Below are 14,691 nucleotides of genomic sequence, written 5' to 3'. Positions count from 1 at the left end.
TTAGAAGAAATAAAACTAGCCAATTTTCAAGAACCAAATTTGAAAATCAACCTAAAAATGATGAAGAACAACATGAATAGAATAATGAAAATGAAGAACTTTTTGAACCATGTCTTAATTTAATCTTGAGACTAAAACTCTAGAAATTTTACAATGGGGTTAGAATCATTATTAACCAAGAATTTGTTCTTGATCAAATAGCTCTATTTGACATAGGAACATATTCATATTGTATCCAAGGTCTTGTTCCAACCAAATATTTCAAAAAAATAAAACCATCGAAAGATTAGGCATAGCTAGTGGGTCTAGGCTTATATCAAATAGAAAACTAAACATCAGTGTAGAAAACCAAGGATTTCAAATCCAAACTCCATTTCTTTAGTAAAAATATAAAAAATAAAATCATTTTATGAACTCCTTTTATTAGGAAGCTTTTTCTTGTTCCATTGACACTAATGGAATACCCATTCAACATTTAGGAAAGCCAATTCTCTTTGAATTTATTTCCAAACCAATAATTAAAGAATTCAATCACATTCTTATTAAAGAAAAACAAATTAGTTCTTAAAAGAAGAAATTTCCTTCTAAAAAATAGAAACCCAATTAGCCAAACTAGAAGTTAGACAAAGGTCCAAGATTTTATAATCAACATTCTGCAAAATATATGTTTTGATCTCCCTAATACTTTTTGGGAAAGAAAGAAACATTCGATTAGTCTATCTTATGAAAAAAGATTTCCATAAAACTAAGATCCCAACAAAAGCCAGACCAATCCAAATGAATCAAGAACTTCTTGAATTTTGTCAAAGGAAATCAAGAACTCCTTCCAAAAAATTAATCAGAAAGAATCATAGTCCTTAGTCTTGTGCTTCCTTTTATGTTAGTAAAAATGCGGAAAGTGAGAGAGGAGCTCCAAGCTAATGATTAACTACAAACCCTTGAACCAAGCACTCTAATGGATTAGGTACCCTATTCCGAATAGAAAGACCTTCTTAACTACTTACATTTGGCAAAAATATTTGATATTTCAAACAAAAATAAGGTTTTAGAATATCATCCATCAGCGAATGATTACTCCTATTGATCGAACCATCTAATTTATTGATAATTAAATTCCCAAATCAAATCATTGATACAACTCCAAAGATTTCTAGGATGTTAAATTATGTAGGAGAATTTGTCCCACAACTAAATAATCTTATTAAACCTCTCTATGATCGACTTAAGAAAACATCCACCCCATAGACAGACACCCCACTCAAATTATTAGACAGATCAAATCAAAAGTTAAAGAACTATCATGTCTAGCTCTGTCAAACCTACATGCATTAAAAATAGTAGACGCAAATGCCTCTCACATTGAATATAAAGGAATCCTCAAACAAATATTTGATGGGAAAGAAAGCATTATTGCCTTCACATCAAGCCATTAGAATAAACCCAGCACAATTATTCAATAGTGAAAAAATAAATTTTAGCCATTGTTTTATGCATCACAAAGTTTCAAAGTGATTTATTAAACCTAAAGTTTTTAGTTAAGGTTAAATGTAAATCAACTAAAGATGTTTGCAAAAATATGTTAAGATCATTGCATCAAAATAATTTTTTTCTAGATGGCAAGCTCTATTAAGTATTTTTTTATTTTGATATTGAACACATTCGAGGCTCTACAAACTCTCTTCCAGACTATCTCACTAGAGAATTCTTGCAAGGAAGGTAAATCATGACTCTAAAGAAAGGGAAGGAAAACATGGAAAAAAAATTGATCTAGCAGCATTCTTGTCAATTGGCCATTGACCAAAAATTAAATAAGGCATCAACTCAAAAAACCAGGGTCATCTATCCTCATAACCCTAAAGCAAGAGGCATTATCCTCATCAACCCAAACCATTAACCTCAAAATCAACATCTTCTAAATCGATTTCCCAAACAACAACCCCATCTTTTATGCCTTTTCAATTCAAGCCATCCAGGCCTTAGCCAACTAAGGATTAATTCATTTACCTAAAAATTCATGGGCAGATATTGTTGAGGAAGAAGACTCAAAAAATGATACAATATCTCTTTCTCAGCTTATTGAGAGCCTAAAAAATAAACAAGTAAATATGGCCTACCCAAAAAACAAACAAATAATTGAGCTCCCAAAACTTGTACAAAATCTTAAAACTAGCAACATCCCATGGCTTGATGAGGCTATAGAAATGTCCAAATTAAACTAGAATTTTTTTCCAAAATCCAAACCATGTAGCCTATCAAATCTTTCCTCCAAGGTTTCACTTCAAGCCCTCAACCTTGAACAAAACCCAAAAAGTTTATGATTTATCTTAGTGGATATGAAATCTATAACCTTGAGACATAACCCAGACAAGAAACATGGAGTGGTCAATAATACCACATGGACCCATTCTGCATTACAAATATTAAAAGTTCTTACTCCTACTGACTAAGGTCAAAACCCTAGTAAATAAAGAAATTCTCAATCAAATTTGATCCAATGGAATAAAACTATTAAGATTACATTGATGCCTAGTAAAACATGTTTTAGTACCAAAACAAATACTGTCATCATACATGATTCTTTTATTTGAAAAAAAATATTGCAATCCCTATAAGTTTCCCTAGTGGTTTATAAAATGGTGAGATTAATTTGGATTTACTGAGGAAATTTTTACCTCCAGCCATTAAACAAGAATTTTTAGATTTTAGATCAAAATTAACCTTATAGATGATCCCTTTCCGGCTCTTCTACATTTTTTTATCAAAAATATCATTGTCTTGGATTTTTGCTTTGCACTATAGATACCATCCAATCCCCCTAGTGGATACCCTATTCTCTAAAGGGTTCCATAAATGAGGTGGTATGTAGACTTTCAAGACTATAGAGCCGATGTCTTCGCAGTCCAATCATGGTGCAAAGAGAACCCCCAATGTCTCATCACCTTAGAGACCAACAAGTTTCTCAAGCAAAAAAAAAAAAACAGATTCATACATGTTGCCTTCAACCTCAGATAGAGAAAACTTTATTAACCAGCTAAAAATGCACTCTTCTTTTCGGAAAAGAAAGGACAGTCGATTGCTGCCTCTGCCTCTATTGTAGAAAGCCTAGAAGAAGACTTTGCACAAGAAAATGAAGATGATTGCTTTGGCATTAACCTTAAAGAAGATTAATCATTGAAAAGAATAAAAAATTCAAAAAAAAAGTTTGATCGTTGACCATTGACAATTGACCAAGTGCTAATCGTTGACAAGTGACAACATGTAGATCATTGGATGAAGATTGATTAAGATAAATACTAAACCATTACACTAAACAAATCTTGACCATTAGATGTTTTTCAAATACCTATATAAAGCCTTGTAATGTCCCTTGCAAGGATAAGTATTTTGCCAGAGAGAAAGGGAGAAGAGAGAGGTCTTGAAGAGAGTTCTCTTTGTAGCCTTGCTTTTCATTCTTCAATAAAGCTTTTTATTAACCTTCTTCTACCTTCTTGCACTTTCTTCTTCTTCTATTTCCTTTACTTTCTTGCACTCATCTTTTGCATTTGCTTTCTTGTACTTTGATTTTTGTCTAGACTGTGCGGACTATTGCTGTTTTGGCTTTGTTTTGATTTTTTGTCTTTATTTTTTGCAACTTCTGTCAAGATATATGGTGCAGACTACCGCTTTTCTGGCAATCTTTTGGTTTCTTGCATTTTCTTTTTTGCATCTTTGTTTTAGTTTCTGCATGTTTACTTTATAATTTTAATAATTTGTGATCTAACCAAGTAGTCCTTCTGCCTCCTACTTCTCTCATCCATTCTTCCTTTCTTCCTTTCCTTTTTCTTGTTGGTCATTTTCTGTCATTTTTAGATCCTTTTTAATAATTTTATGGTTTTTTTATAAATTTTAAGGTTTTTTCTGTCATTTTTTGATTAACTGTTAATGGTTAAAGTTAACTTTTGTTAATAACAGCGGTCATATTGTATTATTTTCAAAAGTTGAAGGAAAATATTATTAAAAAAATTAGGGTCTCAAACACTCCTAGACCTATAGTGAAGGGGCTCATTTACCATTTAATCCTTATTTGTTCTTAATTATATATTTTAATTACTGAATATATTGAAGATGATAAACATCTAGAAAAGTTAACTTGGTAAACATCAGATCATGACAGGCAAGTACTCACCGGTGATGAAAAAGGAATTCCGAGAATGAAGGTCCCTCTTCTCTTCTACAGTAAATATGGCAACTCGAAATTAAAGTCAAATATTAATTAAAGAGGATCACAATGTCTTAAGTAATTGAAAATAATAATCAAACTCAGCCCTGACCCTGATTGCTTACCATCAGCTACCACAAATCTATTCAAATTGAATCTTCATTATTGTACATTCATATATTCGGATAAAAAGTAACATAGTAGAGAAATTAACTAATACTAATCTATACTGATTAAATAATTTCAAATTCAGAAATTCTAATTGCAAATAAAATATTTAAGTTATAGGTGCAACTCTCAGTTTATAACAAGATTCATGATTTAAAAAAAAAAAAGTTAATCTTGTTGCAAATGGTTCATTTGGTCCAATGGCATTCTACTTTAATTTGATGCAAGGTGTTGTGGATTCTATTCCTATAAGACCCAAAAATGGTGTGTGTATGTTGGTTAGTTAGGAGTATTGTGTGTGTGTGCTAGGTAAAGTAAAATAGACTCTGATCTTGCCTCTATTTTATTTTAATTACAGATGCATCACTTCTATTTTTCAAACCTATATAAACTTCTTTGGAATCAATAGTGAGAAAACACAAACCTTCTTCATACTTATAAGATTTTAACAAAATAGAAGGAAAAATGACTCCATTTTACCCTTAAAACAACGAAGATTATTTCCAGATTCACCTGTGCTGCGGCGGTGGCCATTCTATGTCTGGTGAAAATTTTTCTCTTAGTCGTCGTTTCAATGCTTCATCAAATGGCAGTGCTGAAATACGATCCAAGGCTTCTTCCTCATGATCACTTTCCGAGTCTTCTACTACCACTTCCACTTTCACCTCATTCCTGTCAAAAACATTTTTATTATTATGTTATAAGGCTCATATCGGGAAGCCTTGTAAGTAAACAAGTTTTATGCGTTCAAGGAGCTTTCCCATTCAATAATTTTTGGAATGAACTCCTCCTTTAAACTTATGCTCTTAACAATATTGGCCCTTTCATTTAGAGGCTATATTATGTAGAGGGCTATTTCCACAAAGGGTTCTGATCGGTAGAACTTCAAGTAAAGTGGAGTTATTGAAGACGTCCATCTAATAAACTAGTCTTTAAGAATAACCTCTTCTTTTAAATTTGTTCTCATAACATACTACAGATTGTATGTAATGTTGTATAGAAATATATTTTTTGGCCATGACGAAATCTGGAGTTAATATATCAAGAAGTATTGATATTTCTTACTTCTCTTAAGACGCACACACGCATATGGTGATTGTGTGTGTATGTCTTGAAAAGATATAACAAACATCTCAGAGAAAGCATTAAATTACATAAATCTTTGCCATTTATTTTAAATGTAGAATATAATCTATTTTTTTTAATATTTTTCTAATTAAACTAGGCGTCTAATGTAATTTTGTGACTTGAAAGAACCAGTTTGTGTAAATTTTGGCTCTAAATAATATATTTTTAGTGACTAGATTGACACTTTTGAAATGATGGAATTACAAAAGTATAATGAAAATGACAGTTAGGTTGCAAAATTTTAAATTAGTTACAGTTAGGTCCCTGACAAATTTTTCAAAAAATAAATTATAAATATTGATTTAAATAATATAAATTCAGAAGTTTCAATGCATATAACACATTTAAGTTTCAAATGTAAGTCTCATATTATATCCGGATTCTTGTTCATAACTTTTAAAATCAATCTTCACAACTTATTTTTTAAAAAACATTTGTCAAGGTGCTAAATATTATTAATTTCATATCTTCCAAAATATAATTGGGGGAGAGAATCACATTATTCATAATCACGCATACAAATATGTTAATTTCATACAAAAATTTTCTTTTATATATAAAATAAAGATTAAAAGTTACTTTAAACTACATCCATATAGGAAAAAGTATATATTTAATGCACGACCCTTAAATTGAACTAAGGAAAAAAAAGAGAAAGGAAATCACCAATCTAGATCCACTTCACTTACTAAAGGACTATGTATATTGTATTATGTATTTGAAAAGAGAAAAAAATGATGACGTAAAAAGAAGAGTAGACTTCATAAGTAGTACTCCCTCCATCTCAAATTATAAGACACTTTTAAATAAAATCTAACTTATCAATAAATCTAATTAAATACACTTAACAAACTTTCTTTCCGAAATAAAAATATAAACTTTTAAAAATACCCATTATTAATATATTGAAAGAAAATGGATGGAAATTAATTATAGAAAGAGAAAGGATAATATTAAAATTAATACATTTAATGAAACTCTAATCTATTCAAAGTATCTTATATTTTGGGATGGAGAAACTCCTTTAAAAGTGCCTTATAATTTGAGATGGAGAAAGTAATATAGTAATAGTAATAATAAGTATTTTCAATTTTCGGATTCAAAAACATAACTATGTATGCTTGAATCCTTACCTATTGTAATTGCAGTCGAAATGGTACTCATTTTGACATTTTTTAAATTTATATAGTTAGAAGAGATGAGAGTTATGGGATCTACATTAAAAAAATATGGGATGTGGGCTATAGTAAAAAATTAATATAGAAAAAGATTTAATTTACACTCCTTTACGTCTATAATATATGATATTTTTATAAGTTTGCTTGGTTTAAAATTAAAGCATTAGGTATATTTTATATTTTTCAATTATATCATTACTTTAACCCTCCTCTGTTTTTACTTTATATTATAGGGCGTCTCCTAGAAGAATTTGTTTGTTATTAACATTAAACACTTGATGGATACTAATTACATTTTTGTAATATTATTATTATTATTTAAACTTATTAATTATGAGAAAATATATAATGTAAATTTAAAAAAATAATTTAAAATTTATAATACTATTTGTCTATCTTTTTTTTAATCAAAATCATTAAAATATCTCTTCCATTCTATTCTTAATATTTCCCTAAAATTTAAAAAAAATTAATGTCACAGGTATAATATTTAATTAATGTAAATTATTTAAATTTTAAATGTAGGGGTGGAACGACGTCATTGTTGGAGGCGGCGATCCTAACCTAATAGCCTCCATGGTGACCAGTCCCGTTGAATTATACAGAAAGCTCAGGAGATCGGAGAGCCTTCAAAAAAGCCATTGAACCCAGGGGACGCCGAAAGCGCGCGCTTGGCAAGCAAATCTGCCGCTTGATTCCGTTCCCGCTCCTAACAGTTCTCAGCACATGAAGGAACGTGGACCCACTTAAAAACTTATTATTTATTATTATTATTATTATTATTATTATTATTATTTTGCCCAGAAAGTTAAAAGCTTATTATGGGGAAGTGATATTGTTATTTTGATATACGATCAAATTATTTGCAAGGATATCGTATGACAGAGATCATTTCAATTTTTTTAGTTTGTTATTATAATTATTTTTACTGTCCATTAAAATACATTTTAGTTAGATACTTTAATATTTTTTTTAAATGGCAAGTTATATTAAAGGATTTTTTAAAAAATTATAAATTTGAAAATATTTATATAATATCAAACAATTTTTTTCATTTAATGATATTCTATAATTTATAAAATTATTTTAAAAAATAAAATTTAAACACACATATATAAATATATTAAATTTTAAATTTTTGGCCAAAAAATATTTTAAAATTGGATCTAGAGCTGGTTCTGCCCTTGTTTAAAAGTAACATTATAAGACTTACCATGCCAGCTGTGGTGGAGAGGGGGCTAGGTGAAGAAAGGGAAGATGAGGAAGATTGCAATACAGGTGACCGTGGCAAAGGCGACGGCGACTGCGACGGCTGAAGCAAAGGAGGTGGCGACCTTGGGTAGCTAGGGCAGAGAGGGAGACTGTAAGTTTTTCATCAACATGATTATATCAAAAGTTGGCATTTTAAAATTAACATGATTATATCAAAAGTTGGCATTTTAAAATTAACATGAGACACAGTACGATAGAGCTACTAATTCAAGCTAAGCTCGAACCTGCTTGAAAAAAATTAGGGTCAAGCTTAGAAAGAAAATTTTTTATGTTCATGCCTATTAGGGCCAAGCCTGAATAATAAAAAATATTTATTTTTAAAAAATATATAAAATATAATAAATATAAATAAATTCTTTATGTTTTAGTTCATTTTTATGTTAAAATATATATATTTGAGTCTTATATATCATTTTGGTATCAAAAAATATATTTTATATTTTTATAAAATAAAATAATAATTTTGAAGTAAAAAATTAATTAAAAATAATTTTAAAAAATAAAATTTAGATATTCGAGCCACCCAAAGCCTGAAGGAATTTGGGCTTTTCAAAGAGTTAAGCATATTGAGCTAAGCCCGAATAAGCCCAACTCGCCTGAATTCCCAGCTCTAGTCAGTACATATGCACATATGAATTTTTAAAATTTTGATCCTCAATATGACCTTATTTTTCAAAAAGAAGAGGTAACATTAATAGAATAATTAGTTTATATAATATAAAGATTTAAAAGCATATTTTTATTTCACACGAAAAGCATATTTTTATTAGATTAAATTATACAGAACTCATTTCATTTTTAAGAATTGCATTTTTTTCAAACTATAATTTTCTAAGGCAGAAATATATATAATACTGCCTATTAAATGTTTTTTTTTTCCTTGCAAGAATTAATTTTGGGTATTATATAAGTTGGTTCAATAAGTGGATGGTAAATTTTCTGTCACGAGATCTACTCTTTTGTGAGTGGCTAGATTAAAAGGAGTGTCATTTAGTTAATTAAGATATCCTTTAATAGTTTGTGGAGAGTTTATTATTATTATTATTTCCATATGTCTTCATATTATTAGAGACAATTTTATTTGAAGCATAATCATTTTTTTGAAGATTATATTATAAAGAAAAAAATTACAATTAAATAAAGTTTCATATAATTTTTCTTTTAATAAATATATTCTTCATTTTGAATGTTCTATCACCATAAAAGTAAAACGCATATAATAATTTAAGGGATAATAAAACTTTTAATCCTCAAATTTGTGCAAAAAATAGAGGAAAAAGAGAAGAACGAAGGGGCTTATGATCCTCTCTATTAGGGCATGATTTGCTAATGCTTTAGGATGATTAAAGCTTCTAATCACTAAAGTAAGCCTCCTCTACTATTCCTCTTCCTCTCTACACCATTTTTAAGTTAGGATTTGTAGTTGAAGGATGATTTTTAGACTTTGGGTGCTTTGGATCTGAACCTATTGACTTAAATGGAGTTAATAAGAGTTGTTTGAGTTATCTAAGCGTAAAAATACTAGTTTTATGCGTCTATGAGAGTGAGCTCTCAATTATGGATGAAATTGTGTATTTAAATGCCATAAATGGTGGTGTGAAATAGGTGGCTGCCGTTGATGTTGATTAAGGATTGTATAGTATTAGTTGGAGCTAATAGAATTAATAAACCTAATGTGGTGATTAAACTCAAGAGTTGAGAGTTTTTGGTGATTAAAAATGTTTAATTTTGAAAGTTGGAAGTGAGTAATTTATGACATTAATGATGTTTTCGGATTGTTGGATGATATATTAGTGATTATTTAAGTTGTTGAGGGATAAATGAAGTTGATGGAAGTTAAGGAACTCATTGAATGTAAGGTTGATCTTGTTTTAGTTATTAAAATATGAAATTAGATGTTGGAAGTGGTAATTTTAATGATTATTAGTGATGGGTGTTAATGTAATTGTAAACCAACCTCACGAAACACAGGTGAGCTTGAATTTAGCTCAGAAAGCATGTTATGATTGAGGGGTAACTTTTGACCTCTTAAAAGTTTGAAGTAACTAGGGGAAACTTAGTTTATATTGATAAATATTAATTGATTATTTATTGAAATGGTTGATTTAAAAATGTTTAATATTTTTAAACTCTGATGCAAATTGACATGGTTGGTGATTTATTATTGTTGCAAATATATGTATATTCATATACATGCTAATAGCGATGAAGAATGAGAAAAAGTTGATTACATACTAGTTGATATGTAGAGTGAGTTGGGTGTGAGTATGGATATGTAGATTCATGACATAAATGGTTGATTAGAGTGCCTATACATACGTTCTATAAGTGCCTAGTATGATCATTGGCTGGAGTTCTCTTAGAGAGGAGAGTATTTTAAACCCCATAAGTATTAGCAGTGGTCATTGGAATCAAGAGCTTACCCTTGGCACCACCATTTGAATCAGGAAGTAATCATTATCCCATGGTTGATTCAGAACTGTCTCACTTATTCTATAAGGTACTCAAATCTAACTAATCTCCACCGATTCATAAGTAGGCTAGATTAGAGGTATGACACCCCATAGTTTTCAGTATTGGGGGAAACTAGATTACACAAGTGAGTAAGCTGACTCTGGCTCAGTAGCTTCTCATAAGTGGAAGGCTGTTAGTCTGTGAAGGATGTAGACCGGCTTCATGTTAAAGGTAACAGGAAGGTATAAGGTGTTGGCATATGATCATGCTTTTAGTCTCAGCCATATGGTTGTTAATATTGTGGTCCAGTGCAATTTAAAGGTATATAATTGGTATTATTGTGACCCTAGGGTGTGTATCATTGATATTATGCAACTATATAGATTAGTTGAAATTTGGTTACTGAGTGATTGTACTCACCCTTCTATTTAACATTTTAAAGGTACTAGTTTCGAGCAGGACAAAGGAAAAGCACTAGAGGCTTGAAAACTCAATTTCCTACTATAAGCCTTGTAAACAGTCCTCACCCCACCCCCCACCGAGGTTCTTTCGAATTGGACCAATCCATATCACTGTAGCGGAAGCCAGCTTTGCCTAAGGTGGTACTTGAGTTATTCCTCACCCCACCAAAAAGGTCTTTTGGAGCCTTTCCAGACTCGAACCTCCAACCTCTATCACCTTAAGGAAGTTGAGGCTAAGTCTGGTACCATTGAGCCAACTTGACTCAATAGTACCAGACTTAGCCTCAACTTCCTTAAGGTGGTAGAGGTTGGAGGTTCGAGTCTAGGAAGGCTCCAAAAGATCTCTTTGGTGGGGTGAGGAATAACTCAAGTACCACCTTGGGAAAGCTGACTTCTACTATAGTGATATGGATTGGCCCAATCCGAAAGACCCTCGATGGGGTGGGGTGAGGACTATTATAGGCCTCTCGTAATTTTAGTTGCATATATGTAATTAATTAATATTGTCAACTAGGATGTTCATATTTTGTTATACTTGCACTATTGAATATTGAGCATTGAAATTTGTATTTTGGGCCCTAGCTAGTGAGTGTGGTATCTTTTTAGTTGAGATATTTGTGCAAGGGCAAAATACTTGTGCAAGTAAGAAGTGAGTATATTTGTGAATGATAGTGATTTAGATGTGAAATTACATATTTTGGCTCCCCTTATGTTTTTATAATCAAAGGGTTGAGCGATAAAAATGTGATATAGGTATTGTTTGAATGTTGTGACATATTCCAACTGTATAGATTATGTTTTGGAAGCATAAAAGTGTGAGTTTGCTTTTTGATATGCAACTTTTGATTGAAAATGATTTGAATGTAAAACTAATGTTATTAGTTAAATCTCAAAGAAAGCTTTCTATAAACACCTAGATCACCTCATTTGAACGTCAAATAGAGATTTGGTATGCATTGAAAGTTCAGCCAAAAAATATACCACAATAGCATGTTGCTATCATGGGTTCTATTGCTTATGCTGTAACATAAAATTTTATGCTATTTTGACCTTAATTTGATCTTATCTTACCTTGTATGATGCCCATGCCACCGTATACATGTTTTGCTTTAATTTTATAGCATCTTAAGTTTTAAAAAATTGAGAGCTCGTTTATAAAAATTTTACAAACTCGATAATTCATTTAGGTTATTCTTGTGATTACCTGAATTTTGTGGAGTTAATTGGGGACAAGTAAAGGTGACCTTACATAAGGGACTAAATTAACAAAAATTAAACAAATTTTACGGCTAGTTTATTCTCATTTAGCCACATATACATATTAAATTACCAAAATACTTTATACGTTAGATTAATTTGAGAGTAAATTTATTTTTTAAAATATAAAGGACTTACATGGTAGTTTAAAAAATAAAAAAATTAAATTGATAAAAATTAAAGTTAAATAATTAAATTGATAACTGAACTAAATTGGAAGGAATAAAAGTTTTATTATCTTATTATTTAAAATAGTAAACAATAAAATTAAGAAATATGAATCACAGCTGGAGAATGAGAGGAAACCTTGGGGTCAGAAACGAGTCGGGCGCTGGAAATAAGTATTCCCACCATATGCAAATTGTCTCGCTTTGACTACGCCCCAACACACAATTTGTAAGTCAAATATTGGATAGAGGATGAGAATAAAGTCTCAAAACTGAGAATTTATAACAGTTAAATTTTTGTTTGAAATTTTGAGAAAACACAATCATCTGTGTCTATAATTTCATTAAATTTTACTTTTAGATTATGTAATTTTTTTTAATATTTTCATTCCTTATAATATTAATAAGATTGGGTGACATTTATTACTCAGGTCCCTATATTTTCAATGCTTTCATAAGATCAATAATTATAGGATCAATAATAGAGACTAAAAACAAAATTTGATAGAATTATAGGATCAATAATTATATGTTTTCTAAAATTTCTGGTGAACCAATGGGTGAACGGTTTAAACCGGCCAGACCACCTTGGAATATTTATCTTGCAGGGACTAGAAGTTGGAGTGTTGTCCGAAGGTGGACGTTTTGTTTCAAATAAACGGAAAATATTTTGGTCATGGCCTATTAAAAAATATTTTCAATTCAGTTCTTTAGCCTTGCAATATATTTTCAGGTTCTATTGGTTTTCATTTAAAATTTCCTATTCCTTTTACCAAAATTCTCCCATTTTAATTTCATATTCCTTTGATCCTTGTTTTGCATCCTGACTGTGGGTTGGCACAAAAAAAAATTCTTAATGCCGGATTTTGATGAGATTTTCCCATTTTTGTCAATATCAAATCTCAAAAAAGTCTCACAAAAAACCCTTTTAATATATTGTCTCAGTTTCTTCAATACGTCTTCAAAATCAATCTAACAATAATAAAACATTCAAGACAATATAATTATTACATCTTATGATTTTTGAATTACATCTTTTAACACTTTCAATATATTTAACAGAAACTTATGTATTTAACCTTATATACTTAATATACTTATATCAAATCAAATCATGACATGTGAATCCTAATATATTAATTTAATTAATAACAAAATTATTATAAAAAAATCTATATGGTTATTTACTTTGCTAGCATGATAAAGAAAATACTATAATATCAGTATTGTTAATGCTTACATGGTATTTAAATTAATTCATGTATAATAATTTTAACTACCACCTGATATATGGTGCTTAACTGAAAATAATGCTTCTCTTTTTTCAAACTCCCGATTTTACTAGTTAGGGGCGAAGTCGAATTTGGGGGATCTGCGGTGCTTTTTTGGACTCATATTTGAGTTTTTTAATTTAAAAAATTTTAGTGGAAAAGTAGGAAAAAAATTTATTTATTTTGCTAGCATGATAAAGAAAATAAAAATATTATAGGTAATTAATTTCATATAATTAATTTTCATTTAAGAAATTTAACAACACTAAGTACGAGGATATTTTTCCTGTATTTTTAAAAATTAAACGATTAAAAATTTAATAAAATTAAAAGAATATTTTTGTTGAATTTAATTCTAGTAATAAAAATAGAATAAAGTGTGGATAAAAGTTCAACATTCCAATCATCTCATGTAAAAAAAGAAAAAATTGTCCATTCGAGTTTTAGCTTCAAAATGTCTAGATCTATATGCTAATTATTGGCACAAAATGAAAATAAGGGAGTTCTCCCTGATAATATTTCTTAAAGAAAAAAAAATTAAAAACTACTTTATCATTTACTGATCTAAACAGGCACAAAAAAAAAATATATATATATATATATATATTCCTCATTTTTTTAATTTCCTTTCCTAATTATATCCCTTTCATGTACCCAACACAACCTCGATTCATACGGTGATGGCTGACCTTTGAAATGGTGGCGGAGGCGGCGGCCGTGAGGGCCAAACTTGGTCTCCTGAAAATCCATCTCTGCGTCGCTGTTTAAAGTCTTCTTCCGTGTCGCTTTCGAAGTCTTCTTCAGCACTTTCGAAGTCTTCTTCCATAGCAGCGTTTGAATTTTAATTTCTTACCACACAGATGGAGATCTGGTTTCCTTTTAGCCCTTTAGAGCAGTGAGAGATCTGATTAGTGATTATAAAAAATGCTACATTAAATATTATTCCACATGCATTTCAGCGACGCGTTTTTGTCATAAAATAAGGGAAATTATAAGTTAAGTAACCGACTAATTCGGCTTCCATGTGAATGATAATTTAAAAAAAGGGTGGGGGCAAGAAGTCAAAAGGGGGAAATTATTAAAAAAAAAAAAACTAGCGAAGTTGGAATTAGGGGAACGAGTTTCATTCCCTGAACT

General features: G+C 30.0%; 1 protein-coding gene across 1 annotated transcript; it reads right to left on the bottom strand.

Annotated features, from left to right (window-relative positions):
• Positions 1-7,282: 7,282 nt before the first annotated feature.
• LOC129298243 (early nodulin-20-like) lies at positions 7,283-14,441 on the bottom strand. The gene is made up of 4 exons (XM_054936628.1): positions 14,244-14,441; positions 12,423-12,491; positions 7,816-8,015; positions 7,283-7,362 (listed from the first exon to the last, which is right to left on the bottom strand). The coding sequence occupies exons 1-4, from the start codon at positions 14,378-14,380 to the stop codon at positions 7,283-7,285; spliced, it is 486 nt and encodes a 161-aa protein (XP_054792603.1). The 5' UTR covers positions 14,381-14,441.
• Between the last annotated feature and the right edge of the window lie 250 nt (positions 14,442-14,691).

The sequence above is a fragment of the Prosopis cineraria genome, unplaced genomic scaffold (genome assembly GCF_029017545.1).
Source record: "Prosopis cineraria cultivar Desert tree isolate PC_DT_omini unplaced genomic scaffold, ASM2901754v1 PC752, whole genome shotgun sequence".
Taxonomy (NCBI): Eukaryota; Viridiplantae; Streptophyta; class Magnoliopsida; order Fabales; family Fabaceae; genus Prosopis; species Prosopis cineraria.
Note: the sequence above shows the minus strand (reverse complement) of the source record. Positions and strands in the feature narration are given on the sequence as shown.

What these genes read in the sequence shown, in the direction of transcription:
- LOC129298243 (XM_054936628.1), bottom strand. Translation starts at nt 14,380, where the DNA reads ATGGAAGAAGACTTCGAAAGTGCTGAAGAAGACTTCGAAAGCGACACG. An exon ending in GACTCGTTTCTGACCCCAAG is followed by an intron (nt 8,016 to 12,422) that starts GTTTCCTCTCAT and finishes TCTCTGCCCTAG; the next exon opens with CTACCCAAGGTCGCCACCTC. An exon ending in CAATTTTAAAATATTTTTTG is followed by an intron (nt 7,363 to 7,815) that starts GCCAAAAATTTA and finishes AACGGAATCAAG; the next exon opens with CGGCAGATTTGCTTGCCAAG.